The sequence below is a fragment of the Schistosoma mansoni genome, chromosome W, assembly GCF_000237925.1.
Source record: "Schistosoma mansoni strain Puerto Rico chromosome W, complete genome".
Taxonomy (NCBI): Eukaryota; Metazoa; Platyhelminthes; class Trematoda; order Strigeidida; family Schistosomatidae; genus Schistosoma; species Schistosoma mansoni.
In genome coordinates, this window is record NC_031502.1 from 19,619,527 (window position 1) to 19,641,960 (window position 22,434).

A 22,434-nucleotide genomic window follows, 5' to 3' on the forward strand; every position below is an offset into this window, starting at 1 on the left:
AGACGAATATTACCTTTGATGCACCACAGAACAATTTATCAATGATCAGGTTTCATAAATGATATTAGCAGTTTCATTAAAATCATGGACCGACCAATGATAGTCTAACGTTGTTCCGTCCATGATTTCAATAAAATTCAGCAACCTCCACAACACCATACCCTAAATTAGTAGAATTCGAAAACTTTCAGTCTCCTGGATACCGATAAACAGCAATGAGATTGTAATTAGTAAGCTACCCGCTGAAAAACGATTATGACAACTATGACTTTAAAAAGAAACAATATTAAACTGTTCGTGTAAGTATTTCACGTATTAGTTTATTACGCATGATAGGATTTATTAATTTAGAAGCAGAAAAGGATTGGGATATTAGCAAAACAAGGATAAGTAGAACTCACTTGGTTTTCTTGATCCCAATCCATTTTTTAAAAAAAGCATGAAATCATCAAGACTAGAACGATGAAGCTGCAAAAATAAGACACACACAATATGATATTGAGTGAGATATTTAGGGAAATATAATGATGTAATGTTATGGTTGTATCTTGAAACAATGACCAGTACCATGTGCTAAATTCATTAAACAAAATTTTAATTATGCGTTTACGACATCTATAACTTAGCTTCTCTAACTTCACTAATTACATGCCCGACCAGCACCGCTGACTTTGACCTGAAACAACTGAGTTCCCATGGGCCCGCTGTCCGCAGACTTTTCTTTACATCCTCCCCTGAGCCTGAAGAATTCAGCAACCAGCTTCTATTGTATTTATATTTCAAACAGACGTAGCTTATATACAACCATACCGGGCCGCAATCACATTACAAAATGAAAAATAATAACTATACAGGAACGAGCCATGAGTGGCATTTAATAAGGCAAGTTGTAATTGATAGACTGACAGCAAATTGGAGATAGTAGGTCGTATAACAGTAATTAATGAGTTAACCGAAAGCTTATGATAAGTGAAACAATCCTATATTGCTTTCAGTTCAATATAGTATATCTCTATTTCTGTAGAGTACGTAAAGTGAGTCTTGTCAAGGAAATCACTTGTAAAACTTACGTTTCTATAGCGTTTGTCCAGAGCATGAAACTTAGGAGATGAGCTACTACAGTGACGAAGCGAAGAAGAAGGACTAAGTTTTTTCTGAGATGACGTATCTGTGAAGATTAAGAAAGATATGCATAAAAAACATCATCATTATTGATTTGAGTTTGAATTTTAAAAAATTATGGACCAAACGTTTCTGAATTGACAGGTATAGAGGCGACTACCCAGCAGCTCCCAGTTGAAGAGCAATTTATTATTTTTGATTACGTTGTAGAAGCCTAAAAACTTATTGTTTAACTAACAAAATATGTTCCGCTTTTCGAAGTACACACAGAGCAGAACTGTTCTCGCTGGCGTGTTACAAACCCGACCTTGTACAACTAGACTAACATCAAGATGTCCGAGATTGGCAGAAGCCACATTGGTTCTCGCTATATGTGAATTGATTCCATCACTCATCTCACCGAAAATCACACAACTATCCAGATAAACAAACTTTTAACCGCTCACCAAGAGTGAGTGTTGTGACACGCTCCAGTCAGTTTTGCAAAAGTACTTCTCATTTCGAAGGTGAAACGGGTACCACATACTTAGCGACCCTGACAACTGATTATGTGAGTTTTGCATAGCTTGAATATATAATCCGCATACTCAATACCAAAATGCTTTTCACCAGGTAACATCCACACCACTACCATTTACTTTCATCACAGTTGTTTCCAGAGCACCATCAATGGGAGAAGTGGAGAAGAACGACGAGATTGGGCAACCCTGTCTAACCAAGCGTCTGGAACAGGACAATCAAGTGTTGGTTTTGTATGTCTTCACGCTATCTGAAGGTGCTTATGTGGTCTGTGGGACTACAGTAGTCGGAGTTTCTTGAACATTTTCTCCTAGTTGTATCAGTTGTAATCGACCATGGAAGACAAGATGGAGGGATTGACGATGGTGGGGCAACAGACTATCTGGACTTTTTCTCGGTAAACTCCCCACTATGCAAGACGTCGTTGAATGTTGTTAACTGATATTTGATTAACCCACACTACACTTCTTGCTGCCAATGGCTCGGATGAGTTGAAATAGCTCTCGACATTTGCTAGAAGGGGCTGGCCCCCAAATGCCCTGGTACGGCCGAGTGGGGAGGGCTCGCACTCTCTCTTGAAATGCTCTCACACGGCCACGAGTATACGGCCTCTGCCAGGGAAGTCCTACTCAGTGCCTTCTCGTGGTGGGGGTGTTGTTTACGAAAGTGAGAGGACGAAAAGCGAATGTCCGGCACTCTAACCTGGCCGATGGACATGGTGAGTCCACCTAGGAGAGTCGGAAAACCCTGATTTCAAACCAATGGTGCACATGGGCTCCTATATCCTGAAGGAACGAATGGCGTATGAACCAGTTATTGGTCACCGGCTACCATGGGACTGCATCTTCTCACGATGCTCCACTGCCTTGTGGGTTAGACCTCTAGGTCAAAGGCTCGGGGTGTGGCCCCCTAAGAAAACCACCTGCTTCGGTTTGGGCACCAGGGCAGTATCACAGCCCACACACAAATAAATGAAATGAAACATTCAACTGACAATCATATTCTCGCTCATACTAGAAACAAAACAATTTGCATTATTACTATTATTATTATGGTGATTATTATTATTCACCATATCGCTAATTCACCCCCTTTTATCCCCAATTTGTGTAACCTTACTCTTCAACTTATGCAGCAGCTCGCTCTTGGTGGAAACTCTGTTCCATCTAAACGATTTCTAGTCGCTGTTTGGTTGAAAGTGAATGCTTCCACCGATTATGAATACTGAAGCAGTCTTTCTGAAACCACGTACGCCGTTCAAGCTGGCTTCCTTCAACGTTCGCACACTAATGCAGATCAGACAACAGATAGAGCTGGCTATGTCTTTGGAAGGTCTTAATGTTGACGTTTGTTGTCTATCCGAGACCCGTATTCAAGACTCTAGTGAAGTACTACAAATCCGCTCTCCATCTGTCGCTTTGAAAAGCTTGTTTCACATGCGCTTATCCGGGGACCCTGTGGCATCTTCGTCTGGTCTTGCTGGCGTTGGTGTCGCACTAAGCGCTAGAGCTGAGGCAGCACTAATCGATTGGATCCCCATTAACAGTCGGTTATGTGCTGTTAGATTAGAAAGTTCCATCAAAGTGAGAAGAAACCGGCGTGAGAAACGGTGTCTTTTCGTCATCTCCGCCTATGCCCCGACAGATTGCAGCCCGGATGCAATCAAGGATGAGTTTTACCATCAGTTAACTGTTCTTCTCCAGAAAGCGCGTTCGACAGATAATGTAGTACTAGCTGGAGACTTGAATGCACAGGTCGGGCATCTAGGCACAGAAGAGAGTCGTCTAGGTGGCCGATGGGGACTTGTTGGTCACAGGACAAATAAAGGAGACCGTCTACTGCAACTGTGCACAGACCACAACCTGTTTCTGGCTAGCACTAACTTCCGGCACAGTCATCGCCGGTGTGCCACCTGGCGTCCTCCCTCTGCATCCCAAGCCTGGACTCAGATTGATCACATCGCGATCAGCTACCGCTGGAGCAGTTGTGTACAAGACTGCCGCTCCTTTTGGAGTACCTATCTGGAGTCTGATCATGCCCTGGTCTGCGCCAATCTCACCTTACTTTTCAGTGGCCGAAGGATTGACCGCCATCAACGGATCGATGTTAGTAAACTGGCTGCAACTTCTGTTGCAAGTAAGTATCGAACAGAGTTAGCTTCTAGGCTAGCTACCATCCCACCGAAAAGTATAGATGAGCATTGGTTGCATCTTCATGACGCCATGAAAATGGCGAGTAAAGCCGCTTGCGACTTCGCGAAACGTCCCGCTTACAAGCACTGGGTTTCTTCTGACTCCTTACAACTGATCGAAGCCCGTCGGTCTACTCCGGGTGACCGTGAGTATGACCACAAACGAAGGCTGTTACCTAATGAAATTGGGCAAAGCTTGCGTAAGGACCGGGAAGCCTGGTGGTCGGAGCGTGCTAATGAGATGGAAGCAGCAGCTGCATCTGGTAACTGCCGGAAGCTCTTCCAACTCATCCGAGCCACTGGCAGCAAGAAGTCTGGTGTGAGTGAAACAATCTACGAGGATGACGGGATGCCAATCACTAACATATCTCGACGTTTTGGACGATGGGCGGAATTTTTCGAAGGGCAGTTCAACTGGCCTGCTGCTCCGGCAACATCAACCAGTTTGCCCTGCCCCCCATGGCCGGTGACGACTGTTCCACCAAACGAGGCGGAAGTCCGCAAGGAACTCCAACTCTTGAAACGTTACAAATCACCTGGCCCAGATGACTTACCTCCGGCTCTTTTTAAAGATGGTGGCGACTTTCTGGCTAAGGAATTGACTGTGTTGTTTGCAAAGGTTTGGGAGCAAGAAAGTGTTCCAACATCATGGAATGAGTCGATAGTCGTCCCTATTTTTAAAAAGGGTTCACGTTGTTCCTGTAATAACTATCGGGGGATAAGTCTACTTCCGATTGCATCCAAACTATTGGCTTCTATCATTCTTCGTAGGTTCTTTAAAACCCAAGAACGATTGACTCGCGAGGAGCAGGCTGGTTTTCGTTCTGGTCGAGGATGTACTGATCATATCTTCACCCTCCTCCAAAACGTTAGAACACCGTTATACTTATGATAGGATAACAATCGCAGTGTTTCTTGATATCAGGGCTGCCTTCGATTCGTTGGACAGGACTGTTCTCTGGGATTGTCTATTGAAGAAGGGTGTGCCTGAGAAGTTTATTAACATCTTAAAGGCCCTATGTACAAACACCTCAGGCAGAGTGAGGGCATACAACCACCTTTCTCCCTTGTTTCATTCGAGCAGTGGGGTTAGGCAGGGTTGCCCAATCTCACCATTCCTCTTCAACTTTGCCATCGACGACATCCTGGAAACAGCTCTGATGGATGTAAGTAATGGCGGTGTGGATCTGCTGTCTGGAGAACGACTTCTCGACCTTGAGTATGGGGATGATATTGTCTTGCTGTGCGATAATGCCCACGCCATGCAATCCACACTTAATCAGTGTCCATAGGTACGGTAGTGCTTTGCACCTTCGAAGTGCAAAGTACTTCTGCAAGACTGACAGGACTCTAATTCTGTACTCACCCTGGGTGGTGAGCAGATTGAATTAGTCGATAAGTTTGTGTATCTAGATAGCTGCATAAGTGCTGGTGGTGGTGTGAGTGAGGAGATCAATTCACGTATAGTTAAAGCCAGAGCGGCTTATGCCAATCTGGGCCACCTTTGGCGTCTTCGTGATGTTAATCTGGCTGTAGAAGTTCGGATCTACAACGCGTCGGTGAGAGCAGTTTCGCTCTATGCTTGTGAAACCTGGTCTCTCCGAGTTGAGGATGTTAGACGACTCTGTGTTTGATCATCGTTGTCTTCAAAGGATTTCTGACATCCGATGCCAACACCGTATTAGTAATGAAGAGTTTTGGCATCGTGTGTTCGGAGTCCAACCATGTACTCCAGTAAGAGAAGCGGTCTTTCACCGAGTCTCTTCAATGATGGCTGGTGACGGTATGCTCTGTTTGTATCCACCTTCTGATGTTAGGGATCATCAGTTTAGATAATATTTCCTCAGGTTTAATGTGTGTACTTGCTAAGAATAATCGGTTGTTTGACCGGAATTACAGCAGGTGGTAACCATTTCCTGTTTGTTGGCCTGGGACTCCACCTTAGCGTTTTGAATTTTGACTTGGCCTACCAAGTTAGGAGTTAAAGCCACTTGCTATGAATATTAGGTCTTAGCGCCTGGTCTAATGAAGGGGGTTGTAAAATTTCCTGTGAAACTCAAAACGGTAGTACACGCCGTCCCATGGTAGCCAGTGATCAAAATAAGTTTATACATTATACGACCACTCAGGATCCTGGAGCTTATGTGCACCTTTGTTTTGGAATCAAGGTTTCGCAACTCCTTTAAGTGGATTCTCTGTATCCGCCGACTCAATATAATAACTGGATGTTTGCTTTTCGACTTGTCACTTCCGTAAAAAACATCCTCCCAGAATGGAGGGAATGAGAACTTTCCTAATAGTGACTACAAACACATGAGCGTATGAAAGTGCTTTGAGTGGACTCTCCCTACTCTCAATCATACCAGGGGACTCGCAGATGATTGGTAATTTCTTTAATTGCTGCACTGGACGATGAAGTTTCAAATATCTGAGTACATTAGCGCTTTAAGTATCGGTCTGGACAAAACTTTCACGTAGGATTTTGTGATTGCTTCCAATCATGGAATACAAAATAACAAAATCGACATTATGAAACAAACTAGGTGATAGCAAAGTAATGACCGAGAGGAAGAAAATATATGTAATAACAAGGTTATTATAATTTTAAATAAGAAAAATAGTTGCCAGATCTGGAAGACTAGACCGATTTTCTAGTCATACTAATCAATCTCCATCGCAGGTATAAACTTCAGATTTAGAAAACTATCACTCAATGATCTCGTAGACTTCTACCACACTATGTTTTGACCAAACTTAGCATTTTTCGTAATTACTATTTCTCAACCTGATGATGATAAATCGATATGCGCATCATGTACTCGCCCCCACATGCCCTGGTACGGCCGAGTGGGGAGGGCTCGCACTCTCTCTTGAAATGCTCTCACACGGCCACGAGTATACGGCCTCTGCCAGGGAAGTCCTACTCAGTGCCTTCTCGTGGTGGGGGTGTTGTTTACGAAAGTGAGAGGACGAAAAGCGAATGTCCGGCACTCTAACCTAGCCGATGGACATGGTGAGTCCACCTAGGAGAGTCGGAAAACCCTGATTTCAAACCAATGGTGCACATGGGCCCCAGTATCCTGATGGAACAAATGGCGCATGAACCAATTGCTAGCCACCCGCTACCATGGGACTGCATCTTCTCACGATGCCCCACTGTCTTGTGGACCAGATCTTTAGTTCAAAGGCTCGGGGTGTGGCTCCCTAAGAAAACCACCTGATTTGATTTGGGCACCCGGGCAGTATCACAGCCCTCACACAAATCAAATGAGCTTTGTGTGGCGCATATGTATCTGGTACCCCTTTGTACTAATATTTATGTGTTTAAATAAATAAATAAACTGAACTTTCACTTACTTTGCACAAAGCTTAAAGGTATACATTGTCAGATTTTCACTCGAATAGTCCAAAAGAATTAGTGCATTTTTAGCCTATCTACCAAGACAATATATTTTGGGAGTACTTTGGATCAGAACAGATTATTTAAGGAGATATAATCAACTATTGTTTGTTTTAGAGTTTTACTTAGGCATACAAATTAAAAAGAACAACTCTTGCTTGTACTGAATGTCTAATTAGCAAGGAAAAATCAAGCTTACAAGATTACCAGTACAGATATTCACTCGAATGAAATCTTGATTTTGTTGCAAGTAAAATGCTCAATTTAGAAAGTAAAATATGAATGTGTAACATTGGATCTACAGTCGTTTAGTAATAATGGTATAGACATCTTTTAAACTACTGAAACAACAAAACTTTTGACACCAAGCAGTTAGTAAAATACTGAAAACGAATAATTTGAAATTTTATAGTTCACGAGAATGAATGTGGAAACCTGATAAACCAGATATTACGATTAAAATATGTACTCGTGTCGCTTCTATCAAAATTAAAAATATTCACTCCAATATAAAACACTATGACACCACCGCACTGCTCACTAACCTTCCCCGTTGCCATTAGATATACTATTCATCAGTTTTGGGTCACCAGAAGCTGTACGTCGATGTGTTAGGGAAAAACGAGGAAAAATAGATTTGTTTGAAGAACAAGAAGTTGAGCGAATATGATGAGAAGTATTGACAGACTTGTATTTTCTATGCACAATGCAGGGAAAAATATGATTTAGTAGACCGTTAGCATGAAAATAATAGCACTAAAAAGTTAGTTCAGAGTATCCCAGATGAATAGAATAATTAATTGAAATACAAAGGTTGTCTGAAAATAAATATTTTTGCATCCATACTATAACAGTACATAATTCTCATCACTAGTTATATTCCTTAGTAGGTTATTATTATGTTCTTTATATCTTTATATTTTTATGTTCTTTAAAAAATATCAACCGAGTTAAATAAATTACAAAACGTAGTTTCAAATAATATGGTAATAAACTATAATCTTTTCACTCCCCAAAAATAATTAATGTTTCTGGGTTTCAGAACGGATAGCACTTGATGTTAAGAACCAGACCATACTTCAGAGAAATTTCAAATTAACGTTGTATGGAACTTATTAATAAATTTGTAAACATTGTTTTTCCTAGTGAATAACTATCTTGAATGCTTATCTACAGTAGCTTTCTTCTGTGCTATTAATTTGTTCTAGTCGTACCCAAACACTTTTATCATCTAAACAACCAAAAGTTCAATAAAAAAATGAACTGAAAATGAAATCATACGAAAGGTTATCCACACGAGATATGCGATCATCATGAAAGTGAGTCTGACAAATCGTAGTCAATCGTTAATGCTACATCAAGAGAAATATGAATATGCTCGTAATAGGGTCACAAGAATATAGAACTTAATGAAAATTCTGCGTGGTCGAACGCATTTGCAGAGCATTCAACTACGAAAGCAACAAAAAGTATGTATCAGGAAAATAGGCATACTGTAAAAAACGAAAACACGAAAAATTCCACATTAAATCCAGTATATGAAGCTCTTTTTTAAAGTAATGTAAGTGAATTTGCACATGAGGTAAATGACGATTGACAATGAATCAAACGGACGTAAGACGATTCGAAAACAAGTATTACTTTCAGTAGCGATACTCTTATTGATCTAGGGTTGCAGTATAAGATAAAAATACATTATTTATAATGTGACATCTATTAATCATCTAACTTATTATGAGAAAAGGAGTAACTAGGGTCACTGTTACGAGCAAAACTTGAATATTACTATATGGTAAATATCTGTATCGGCGTTTCATTTAATCTACCCAATGGTACAGTAGTTTGTAGCATACCACTGTTTTACGACATCTTATAAACTAATAAATGTCTGTAAAGAATGTGAGAAATGGAGACCGGATTAGTCATACCTACTTTTGAGCTCTTGAAGTAATATCTATAAACTGCGAACAAATTTAATTATGTTAAGTAGTTGGAAACAGCTAGCAGATGCTAAGTTCTAAATTTTATTGATGCAATCGGGTCAGTAAGATGGAAAAGAGGTGGTACTGGTTTCCTTTTAGTGACCGGTGTGTGCCTATCATAATTTTACAAGTCTTTTTAGATATGAATAACCTATTAGTAAGCTTTCTGAGTGGTTAACATCTGAATTTCTGAAAGGACAAGCGTTTTCTCAGTTGCGGATACATTTGCTGGTGAGTGTTAAACATAGAACCTAATCCCACGACTTTCTGCCAGTTGTCTACAGCAATTCAACATCAAGTTCATCGTGATGCCGGTTCACATGGGTCAGTTAGGATACTACCACTGACTTGATCAACAGAATTTGGTTGGGAATAACCAAAAGTATTGAAATTAATTACTCGGCAATCTTTATGTGTGTCATCTCAATAGTCACTTACTTTGAGTATGTTATATTAGATGAGATCACACTCGTATCGTTTATTCCGTTGTCAAACGTTGCAGTACCAGGATGTGCAGGTGGAAGATGAGATGGAAACGATAATGAAGAATGAGAACACACCGAGTCCATTGATCGTAAAGTCATTAATGGAGTATTTGGTGTACTAGCAATAAGCCTCGAATTACTGTAAATTATGGATTCATTGCTGGAATTCGATCTAAAAGATATATGAGCACGATTTTCTAGATTGAAAGGATCATCATTCACTTTTATTGATGTACCCTGATGCACAGATAAGGAAGATGTCGGAGAAGAGGATAGCAACCCAGATACACTAACTATTGATTGGGATTCAGGTGGAGATGTTGATGTAGGTGAGGAAACAGATGTTTGATCAGAGGTGGTTTCTTGAGTAACAGCCAAAGGTTCTGCAGAAAGTGGACCAGTAAGAGGCAGACGACGTTTTGGATTTCTTGTAAATATATACGCACCTCGCGTCTGAGATAGGCTCCCAGCAGGTGGTATCTGGTTGACTATTAGGCGATGACGCCGCCCGGCCCCAGGAAAACCAATAAAATCGTTGGAATGAGAGGGTCGCTTTCGCAATCTCAAACTAATGTGCTGTGAAGAATGCCGCATTAAATCAGCGACGCGATAGTGAAGCCAACCAATCTGACAAAAAACAGAGATAAACAGTAAACGTTCGATTACTATGAAAGTTTGAGGGGGGAGACTTTTAGTTAAAGCTGAAAACATCACGAGAAAACGGAAATTAAGTCACACAAAATATCGGTAAGCAAATGAGTAGTAATTTTCTCAAATAGTTTATAGATGTTTGTAACTCAGCGTATTATAGTGGGTAATATAGTGCACATAGTAACTGCAGATATGGACAATTTTCAATATAAATAAGATATTTGTGATATCCCAATGAGTAGAAAAATTAGCTTTTTTGGTAATGATACGTACAAATTTTCAACATAGTACACCGTAACAGAACATACATATTACATACTTACAACTATTTGTTCATTTACTTCAATCACTTCATCTCCTTTGGTAACTTTTCCAGTACTAAATGCTGGGGACTGAAATAAGACAAATAAAAAAGTTGCATTCATAAATACCTTCAAAAGTCTAAACCTAATCTAAAAAGAGTAAAACGTGTAGTAAGTAAATCAAAATGCTATTTTAATCAATTGCAGCACAAATATTTCTCTAAAGTAGTATCTTCTATTCCAACCCGATCGTTGCTGCTACCTTGACGTGTTGGTCGGGCTTGCCTATCATGATGAAGCAATCGAGCTATACTGGCTGGAACAATCGTTCCTCGAGGTCCTACCATGCCAGACAGGTCGGTTGAAGAGCGGTGAGACTAAAAGCAGCAAACCCAAGGTCCGAAGGCGAGGTCGTACTGCTGACTGTACAGAGGTGTGACAGCAGTAAGGTGTTTCCTTCAGACAACCAGCATGACAGCGATGCTGCCTTCCCACAAGGAGGGGTGGGGTTAGAAATGGTCGACCCTAAAAATGCACACCTCGCCTTATCCCACGGATATCCGTCTCCGGCGGCAAGGTTTTTTTGAAGAACGGAGCTAACACAAAAACTACCCACAAAAAGGTCGTGTGTGACCGACCTCAAGCAGTTGTCCCTTGGGCACTGCGGTCACGCTCTCAGGTCATTAAGACCACTTCTAAACCAATTTCCTTTTCAGGTACCTCTAGAAGAATCCTTCCACGGTGTGGGCAACCGGGAAGTGATAACTGCCCTCATACCTCTAACAACACTCAAGACCACTGTATTCATAATCAATCTCCTTCTTCACTTCCTACTATTCCTTCTACCTTGACTTTCAACACTAAACTTCCTCTCTCGGTTTCCTCCCTCAGTGTCACCATGGCCAACGATTCTAGTGCGCGAAACGCTGTCCCAGGTCAACAAAAACCTCGCTCCAAACTACACATTGGAGCCTTCAACGTACGTACCCTATGCCAAATCGGTCAACAGGCCTCCTTAGCTAAAACTCTAGAATCTCGTACCATTGATGTATGCTGTGTCTCCGAAACACGCATACAGGATCCCAGTGTGGTCATTCACTTGACCTCACCTCGCCAAAATGGACAGCCGACGAAATACACCCTCCGTGTATCTGGCGACCCGTTGGCTAGTTCTCGCGGACTTGCAGGTGTAGGCATAGTACTAAGTACAAGGGCAGAACAGGCACTACTAGAATGGATCCCCGTTAACAGTCGCCTGTGTGCTGTCTGGCTAAATGGCTCCGTAAGAACTCGGAACGATAGGGACATACGTCGTTGCCTTTTCGTCGTTTCTGCCTACGCTCCCACTGACTGCAGCGCGGATGAAGTAAAAGATGACTTTTACAGAAAACTCTCTGAGCTTCTTCAGAAAGCTAAGCGCTCAGACATAGTAGTCGTAGCGGGTGACTTTAATGCCCGATTAGGCAGCTTAAATCAAACAGAAAGACATTTAGGTGGGTGTTTTAGTATTCCGGCTCAGCGAACAGATAATGGTGATCGTCTGTTGCAACTATGCTCAGATAATCGTTTATTTTTAGCAAGCACTAATTTTAAACATAAGGAGAGACATCGTCTAACATGGCGACCACCTGCACCAAACCAACGATGGACTCAAATAGACCATATTGTCATCAGTCATCGTTGGAGAGGCTCAATAGAAGATTGTCGCTCGTATTGGAATACTTGTTTAGACTCTGATCACGCTTTAATACGAGCGCGCATTTGTCTGCGCCTCAATGGACGCAGGAAAAGTACACTAAGAAGACCCATTAGGATTGAACTGGAGGACGAGAAAGCCAAATGCGAATTCCAGAAACAACTGAGTTCACATCTAGGCAGTTCTGTAAACGAGACTGACCCAGATGCTGCTTGGAAAGACATACGAACAGCTGTGGAAACAGCAGTAACATCTATTAGTCATTTAAACCATAGGGCTCCAAAAAACCAGTGGATTTCCTCTAAGTCTATTTCACTGATGGATTCGCGTAAACTCATCCCATCAGGCTCTGAACACGACGAAGAGCGTAAACAAATTAGATCTAGGTTAACTAAAAGTCTAAGGAACGATCGTGAGCAGTGGTGGGCAACGAAAGCAAAAGAGATGGAAAAGGCAGTGGCTGTAGGCAACACCAGGCAACTATTCAAACTAATAAAAGAAACCGGAATTAAGAAGTCAAGTGTAAGTGAGACAATCTCGGAAAAAGACGGAACCCTTATCTGCTCTCAACCTAAACGTTTAGAACGATGGGCGGAACACTTTAAGGAGCAGTTTAGCTGGCCTTCAGCTACTGTACAACTACCCACTATTCCTAGAAAACCTGAATGGAACATTGAGGTAGGCCCCCCGACCCTACTTGAAGTTCAAAAGGCTATAGGTAATCTGAAACGAGGAAAAGCAGCTGGTCCTGATGGATTGGCTCCAGAGGTCTTTAAATATGGTGGTCCAATTTTAGCGATTAGGTTGACTAATATTCTGGCTAAAATCTGGGAGACGGATGTAATCCCATCCGACTGGTCACAATCACTGATTGTCCCAATATATAAAAAGGGGTCAAAATCATCCTGCGATAACCATAGAGGGATTAGTCTGACTAACATAGCATCTAAAATACTAGCCTCAATAATTATCGGGCGCCTAACTAAGACTCGTGAACTGCAAACACGAGAAAATCAGGCTGGCTTCAGACCTGGTCGTGGCTGTATCGACCACATATTCACCATTCGTCAAGTTTTAGAGCACAGACACGCTTATCGGCGTCCGACAATGATAGTTTTTCTTGACTTGAAAGCAGCATTTGACTCTGTAGAGCGAGAGGTTCTGTGGCAGTGTCTGTCATTGAAAGGTGTACCTGAGAAGTACATAAACCTTTTGAAGGCTCTTTACTCGAACACTATTAGTCGAGTAAGAGCTTATGGCGAACTGTCATATGATTTTACAACCTCAAGTGGTGTCCGTCAAGACTGTCCACTATCCCCATTTTTGTTTAACTTCATTATAGACCTGTTGCTGCAAATAACACTCTCTTCGACTGAATCTACAGGAATTGATCTCCTACCAGGGGGACCACTAAGCGACTTAGAATACGCAGATGACATAGTCCTGTTTGGTGAAGACGCTGGCAAAATGCAGAGTCTTCCGTTAAAACTGATTAATAATTCCAGGATGTTTGGATGCGTTTCTCCCCATCCAAATGTAAATTGTTACTCCAGGACTGGCCTGCGTCAACACCCGAACTAAGGATAGGGAGTGAAGTAGTCGAACGCGTCGACAACTTCACTTATCTTGGAAGTCTGATCAGCCCTAATGGGTTGGTGTCTGAAGAAATCTCAGCACGGATTCAAAAAGCTCGTTTGGCTTTTGCCAACTTACGTCACCTATGGCGAAGACGAGATATCCGTCTATCAATTAAGGGACGAGTATACTGCGCATCAGTTCGCTCTGTTCTACTTTACGGCTGTGAAACATGGCCATTAAGAGTAGAAGATACTCGTAGATTACTAGTATTTGACCACAGATGCCTTAGAAATATTGCTCGCATCTGCTGGGATAACCAGGTAAGTAATAGTGAGGTTAGACGCAGGGTATTAGGGAACGATGGTAAATCAGTTGATGAGGTGATGAATCTTCATCGACTGAGATGGTTGGGCCATGTGTTACGTATGCCTGAACACCGATTACCACGACGCGCTATGATGACTAGTATTGGGGACGGTTGGAAGAGAGTTAGGGGCGGCCAAACCAAAACATGGTATCAGTGTTTGAAGTCACTAACTTCTAGTCTGAGCCATGTTGGCAGATGCAGACTACCTGGTTGGGGTCCGCGTGACTATTGTAACCAATGGTTGGAGACTCTAGGTGACATGGCTCAGAATCGATCACGATGGCGTAGGTGTATACACTCTTTATCTTCCCTTAAACCTTGAGACTAAAATTGCTTCATATCTCCCTTCCTATACTATATCCTTATATACAACCTATAATTTATATACTACTCCCAACACTAAATTAACTACTATGAATCCGGTGTTGATCTTGTTGTGCTAACGAGGTATGGCAACTTGGACCGATGCATATATGTGCCTGGTCCTACGTTGTAGCTGACTGACTTCTGTTCCAAAAAATTTTTGTCGATGCATTCATTCGTACTCCTGTTAACCCTCGTGGAGGATGATGATGCTTCTTGCAATCCAGAACCTCCTGACACGTTGAAGTTAGTGCTTCTTTGATCCCTTTCCAGCTGTCCTCCATCGTAGTTTCTACTTTCAGTAGATCCTGTAGAGCTTGGAACCTGTTTTTAAGAGTTGTCTTGAATTGGTTGAGTTAGTTAGTATCTCAAAGGAAGGTTGTATTGAACCTTTGTAATGCTGTTTCCCCAGTTTTCCAGTGTTTCTTCACCTTCAGCTTCATCTTGGTCACAACCAGGTAGTGATCTGAAGCTATGTCAGCTCTTCTCCTGGTTCTCACGTCTTTTATTGACCTTCCGAATATTTTGTTGATGCAAATATGATCGATCTGATTCTCTGTACAGTGATCCGGTGTGACCCAGGTAGCTTTGTGTGTTTGTGTGGGAATATTGTGCCGCCTTTAACCATTTTGTTGAGTGCGCATAAATTTGCAAATCTGCCACCATTCTCTTTCCTTTCTCCTAGTTAGTTTATGTCAACCCATGATATCTTGATACCCGGTGTTGTCCATCCCGACTTTAGCGTTTAGATCTCCCATCAGGTTGGTAAGGTCCTTTCCTGAGCACTGAGTTATGATTGATTGAAGCTTCAAGTAGAACTGATCTTTATCTTCGTCGTTGCTATCATTGGTGAGTGCATAACAATGGATAACATTCATTGTGATTCCATCTTTCTTTGTTTTGAATGATATTTTGATGATTCTGGATCCGTGAGATTCCCATCTTGTAAGTACTTTACGTGCTCCTTTGTACAGCATCAGACCAACTCCCTGAGTGTGTGGCGCATTTTCCTCTTCGTGATCAGAGTACAACAGCATTTCTCATAAATCTATCCTTTTCAGTCCAGCTTGTGTCCAATGGGTTTCACTGTTTCCGAACATCACCAAGTTGTGTCTCTTTATTTCCGTTGCTATTTGATTAGTCTTCCTGGTCTCCCACATTGTTCGAACACTCCATGTACCTATATTAATTGTTGCTCGGGTTTTTATAAGGGGCATCGGTTTCGTGACTTCCGAAGAATGTCGGCTTACATCATGAGACGTCATAATTCTACTGAAAGAAGATCCATCGACTCGGAGGGCAGAGTTTAAATGGTTTAATTTGTTTATTCTGGTTAGCGTTTTTGAGCAAATTCTTTTTCTACTGCATGAGATTGTTCAACCCATGCTCAACCGTTCTCCTTTACCCGGGCTTGGGACCGGAAGTAACCCTAGATCTACAGGCGGAGTTGTCAATGAATCCAATCCGGTAAAAATACTGTGGATGTTGTAGTGGTAGTCCATTCCTAAATTTATATTTAGGTCTTATTCAAAACACGAAGACCTGTGACATTCAGTCAGTCACAACGTAGAACTTCGCACGTACGTACATCAGTTCGAGTTGCCAGTAGTAAGAGTATAAGCAGTAATCCGAAATATTAAGGTTCGAAGACGTTATTCAAGGAGTATAATCCAGTAAAATAAATTTCGAAAGAGGAGAAAGAAACATGAGGAATTCAGATTAGAATTTGGGAGAACACAAAGAGTGGATGTACCTGCGCCATTGCAAACGATTTTGAGCCATGTCATTTAAGGTCTCTAATCGTCTGTTTCTATCATCTCGCGGATCCCAACCAGGTGATCTACACCTACCAACATGGCTCAGTCCACTTTTCAGTGACCTCAAGGATTTTTGCCACATTTTGGTTTGGCTGCCCCTAGCTTTCTTCCAACCTACTCCTACACCATAAAACATCGCACATCGGGGCAGTCGGTGGTTGGGCATACGTAACACATGTCCCATCCACCTCAACTGATGAAGTTTCACTACTTCATCAACCGATTTGCCATCCTTACCTAGTACCCGTTTCCTAACAACCACATTACTCACTCGGTGGTCACAAGATATAAGAGCAATGCTTCGAAGACACCTATGATCGAATACTAGTAACCTACGAATATTCTCTTCTCTTACCGGCCATGTTTCACAGCCATAAAGTAAAACAGAGAGAACGGCTGCGCAGTAAACTCTTCCTTTGGTTGCTAGACGGATATCTCGCCTACGCCACAAATGACGCGAGTTGACAAGAGCTAGACAAGCCTTCTGTATCCGTGCTGAGATTTCGTCACACACCAGACCACAAGGGCTTATGAGACTCCCAAGATAAGTGAAGCGGTCAACACACTCAACTATTTCACTCCCTATCATTAGTTCGGGTGTCGATGCAACCCAATCCCGAAGTAACATTTTGCATTCTGAGTAGGAGAATCGCATCCCGAACACACCTGCATTGTTGTTTATAGTGGTCTGGAGACTCTGCGTTTTGTCAGCGTCTTCACCAAATAGAATTATGTCATCGGCGTATTCTAAGTCAACAAGTGAATCTCTCGGTAAAAGTTCAAGTCCTGGAGATTTAGATGATGAAAGTGTTATCTCTAAAAGCATGTCAATGACAAAGTTAAACAAGAATGGAGAAAGTGGACAGCCCTGACGAACGTTCGTGGTGTGCACCACTTGAGGTAATCAATTCTGATGACAGTTCGCCAGAAGCTCTAACTCGACCAGTTGTGGAGAGAGAGTCTTTATAAGGTTAATGTACTTCTTTAGTACTCCTTTCAGTGACAAACACTGCCATAGAACCTCACGATCAACGGAGTCAAATGCCGCCTTAAGGTCGAGAAATACTACGATTGTGGGTCGTCTGAATATGTGTCTATGTTCCAGGACCTGACGTAGAGTGAATATCTGGTCTATAAAACCACGTCCAGGTCGAAAACCAACCTGGTTTTCTCTAGTCTGCTCTTCACGAGCTTTGGCTAGGCGTCGAAGTAATATTGAAGCTAATATTTTAAACACTATATTAGTCAAACTGATTCCTCTGCGATTGTCACAAGAGGACTTTTATTCTTTCTTATAGACCGGGATAATCACTGATTGGGACCAGTCAGATGGGATTACGTCCAGTCCCCAGATTCTACCTAAGACCTCAGTCAATCTCTCTGCTAGTGCTGGACCGCCATCCTTAAAAATCTCAGGGGAAAACCTGTCAGGGCCTGCTGCTCTCCCACGCTTCAGATTTCCTATAGCTTTTTCAACCCCGTAAAGAGTTGGTGGACTTACATTAACTTGCCATTCAGGTCGATTGGGGACCGTGGGAAACTGAGGTGTGGCTGAAGGCCAGTTGAACTGATCCCTAAAGTGTTCTGCCCATCGATCCAATCTCCTGGATTGAGAATGAATAATATGTCCATCTTTTTCCGAAATAGTTTCGCTGATAGTTGAGTTCCTAATACCAGTTTTTTTTTAACAAGTCTGAACAGTTGTCTGCTGTTGCCGCTGCCTTTTCCATCTCTCTTGCTTTCGCTACCCACCACTGTTCGCGATCATTGCGTAGGCTTATTAGCCTGAGCTTAAGTTGACTCGGCTCTTCGTTATGTTCAGAGCCAGATGGGATGAGTTTTCGAGCATCTATCAGTGAGGTAGATGCTGCTGAGATCCAGTGTTTCTCCCTAACCTCATGGTTTACCGTACTAGCAGATATCACTGCTGTTTCCACACCTTTTCGGGTGTCATGTGACATTAAGTAATACGTAACCAAAATGAAGAAGTAAGAGACTAGTGATTATGTCTAAAAGTAAATTTTGGGGGTTTAACCTCGTTTTTCTAATATGTTTATTTAGAACATATATAAGCGAACAATATTGTTTTCGATTAAATCGTCATCGGGCTTTACTAATATACAGTAATATTCATATGCATATACGAAATTATGAAACCAATCAAGGCAGTTGATGAGTCAATGATAACAGTGGAATAGATTACATAACTAAACATACGTGAAAAGTACAAATTGGTAGTGTGATGACAGGTGTACTAGTTGTGCTAATAATAATAAAGGCTTGAATCAATGTTACATAATGGGAAATAGGTCAATGACTAGAAAAAAATAGACACTGAAATAACATTCATGAAAATTATAAGATTACGTAATAAGGAATGTACAGATAATTGGCCCGTAAGACGTATATTTGAGGAGAAAGAAGTGGTAGGAGGGGGTGAAGGAAAATAAACGAGAGTATGGAAAATGAAATCATTTACTAAGACCAATGGAGAGATAAGGGTGTTACAAATTTCTTATGAACACTAAGACTTGGATTGTTGGCTCGAATGCCTATAGCTTCTGCTATGTGTAAGAGACGAGATCGAACCCCATATGGAAAACTAGTAGGAATACGATAAATAACTTTGAATGACTTATTTCTGGATCAGCTGCTCTTCCTTGTTTCAGATTAGCTATAGCCTTTTGAACTTCAGTTAGAGTCGAGGGACCTACTTCAATGTTCCATTCAGGTTTTCTAGGAATAGTGGGTAGTTGTACAGTAGCTGAAGGCCAGCTGAACTGCTCCTTAAAGTGTTCCGCCCATCGTTCTAAACGTCAGGGCCGAGAGCAGATAAGGGTTTCGTCTTTTTCCGAGATTGTCTCACTTACACTTGACTTCTTAATTCCGGTTTCTTTCATTAGTTTGAATAGTTGCCTGGTGTTGCCTACAGCCACTGTCTTTTCCATCCCTTTTGCTTTCTTTGCCCACTACTGCTCACGATCGTTCCTCAGACTTTTGATTAACCTAGATCTGATTTGCTTTCGCTCTTCGTCGTGTTCAGAGCCTGATGGGATGAGTTTACGCGAATCCATCATTGAAATACACTTAGAAGAAATCCATTGGTTTTTTGAAACCCTTTGGTTTAAATTACTAGTATATGTTGCTGCTGTTTCCACAGCTGTTCGTATTTCTTTGTTACAATTGTTTTGCTAATAAACGACCCAGCTACTCCTATTGCTTAGTATTCTTATACAATGACACTCGACAAGACCCCAAAATCAGAACACGTTGAACAGGAACGAAATTGTATTCAAAATAACAAGGGTAGGTGAACAGCAATCAATGCTTAGAAAAACGTTCATATATTTATAGTATATGCATAAGAAGCTTCTAGATGTTTCTCCAATAACTTGCCACAGCTGATTGGTTTAGAATTAGCCAATCAGCGTGCGCCATCACGATCATGCACATAACATGCCTTAATCCGGTTTATTTCCCGCTAACACTTTCCAAGCAACATCTAGGTCAGTCTCGTTTACAGAACTGCCTAGATGTATACTCAGTTGTTCCTGGAAATTACTTTTGGCATTCTCGTCATTCAGTTCAATTCTAATGGGTCTTGTTAGTATGGTTTTTCTGCGTCCAGTGAGGCGCAAACAAATGCGTGCTCATATTAAAGCATGATCAGAGTCTAGACATGTATTCCAGAACGAGTGGCAGTCTTTTATCGAGCCTCTCCAATGATGACTGATGGAAATATGGTCTATTTGAGTCCATCGTTGGTTTGGTGCAGGTGGTCGCCATGTTAGACGATGTCTCTCCTTATGCTTAAAATTAGGGTTTGCTAAAAATAAACGATTGTCTAAGCATAGTTGCAACAGACGATCACCATTATCTGTTCGCTGAGCCGGAATACTAAAATATCCACCTAAATGTCTTTCTGTTTGGTTTAAGCTGCCTAATCGGGCATTAAAGTCACCCGCTAGCAGTACTATGTTTGAGCATTTAGCTTTTTGAAGAAGTTCACAGAGCTTTCTGTAAAAGTCATCTTCTACTTCAACCTGGCTGCAGTCAATGGGAGCGTAGGCAGAAACGAAGAAAAGGCAACGACGTGTGTCCCTATCGTTCCGAGTTCTTTCGGAGCCATTTAGTCGAACAGCACATAGGCGACTGTTAACGGGGACGCACTATAATAGCGTTTGTTCTGCCCTCGTACTTAGTGCTATTCCTATACCCGCAAGTCCACGAGAACTAGCCATCGGGTCGCCAGATACATGGGTGTATTTCGTCAGCTCTCCGTTTTGGTGAGGTGAAGTCAAGTGAATGACTACACTAGGATCCTGTATGCATGTTTCGGAGACACAGCATACATCGATGGTACGATATTCAAGGGTTTTATCCAAGGAGGCCTGTTGGCCGATTTGACATAGGGTACGTACGTTGAAGGCTCCAATGTGCAGTTTGGAGCGAGGTTTTTGTTGACCTAGGACAGTGTTTTGCGCACTAAAATCATTGGCTATGGTGACACTTGAGGAGGAAACCAAAAGAGGAAGCTTAGTGTTGAAAGTCGAGGTGGGAGGAATAATAGGAATTGAAGGAGATTGATTATGAATACAATGATCTTGAGTGCTGTTCGAGGTATGAGGACGGTTATCACTTCCCGGATGCGCACACCGTGGAAGGGTTCTTCTAGAAATACCTGAAAAGAAAACTGAATTAGAAGTGGTCTTAATTAATGACCTGAGAGCATGACCGCAGTGCCCAAGGGACAACTGCTTGAGGTCGGTCACACACGACCTTTTTGTGGGTAACTTTTGTGTTAGCTCCGTACTTGTTGGGACCTTACCGCCGGAGACGGATATCCGTGGGATAAGGCGAGGTGTGCATTTTTAGGGTCGACCATTTCTAACCCCACCTCTCCTTGTGGGAAGGCAGCATCGCTGTTATGCTGGTTGTCTGAAGAAAACACCTTACTGCCGTCACACCCCTGTACAGTCAGCAGTACGACCTCGCCTTCGGACCTTGGGTTTGCTGCTTTTAGTCTCACCGCTCTTCAACCGACCTGTCTGGCATGGTAGGACCTCGAGGAACGATTGTTCCAGCCAGTATAGCTCGATTGGTTCATCAAGATAGGCAAGCCCAGCCACCACATCAAGGTAGCAGCAACCATTCTTGAGTTATCCCTAGTCTATTAATTACTGCATCCCACATTCACAGCCACATTTGGCTGAATCTTGTTCAAATGTTATTTTCTATTTTATTGGTACGATGCGGTCTGTCTGTTTAGTATACAAACTCAGTATGTTTGAAATATAATGATTCATACCGCAGAGGCTGTTCTGGACTTAACTGGCTGGGCTAAGCAGAAAGCAGGACCGACAAGTACTCTAGACTGCTCGTACGGTTTCCGTGTGTCATTGATCTGATCGATAATTCGCAGCTCTCTGATTGGCGGTCTTATCACGTTATACATTAACAGGGCATCCACTCGGCCACAAGATATAACAGAACCGATCTGCGCATCGTCTTGATAGTACCTTTTCCTAAACACGAAGGGAGATGTTCACTAACTCTGGTTCAGTTGTCTGGTAGTGCGCCCAATACAGCTTTCTCCACAGGAGCAGCTGAATTGGTAGATACACATAGAAGTGGCACAACCAGGTAACTTATCCTTTAGTTGAGGAATCACCATAGAACGAGTCGAGTACGATAGAAGTCGGCTGCATTAAACGTTTTCTTCACTGCTCTAGTCAATCTATCACACAGTACATCACCAGCTACATCTCCGTTGAATTGCAGCTTCAGGAAGAGAGGTTTCTTACTAGCTGTTGATATCGCTATTTTCTTGTTTGTTACACGCAACTGTTTCTTCAGAAAACCTTGTGGATAACCCATTTCAATCAACATATAATTTATGGTCTCTAACTCCTTGTTAATTGTATCGACCGAGCATATCTTCCTAGCTCTATTTGCCAAACA

General features: G+C 42.0%; 1 protein-coding gene across 2 annotated transcripts; it reads right to left on the reverse strand.

Moving 5' to 3' along the window:
- Nucleotides 1-1,071: 1,071 nt before the first annotated feature.
- Smp_128400.1 (hypothetical protein) lies at nt 1,072-13,740 on the reverse strand (the record flags this gene model as incomplete). 2 transcript variants are annotated; one of them, XM_018788899.1, is made up of 4 exons in its annotated part: nt 1,072-1,168; nt 9,653-10,326; nt 10,674-10,742; nt 13,681-13,740. In XM_018788899.1, coding segments are annotated over 4 exons (828 nt in total), but the record flags the coding sequence as incomplete, so codon positions are not given. The 2 variants fall into 2 exon arrangements, with proteins under 2 accessions (XP_018654395.1, XP_018654396.1); XM_018788900.1 differs by lacking the exon at nt 1,072-1,168 and adding an exon at nt 7,770-7,929.
- Between the last annotated feature and the right edge of the window lie 8,694 nt (nt 13,741-22,434).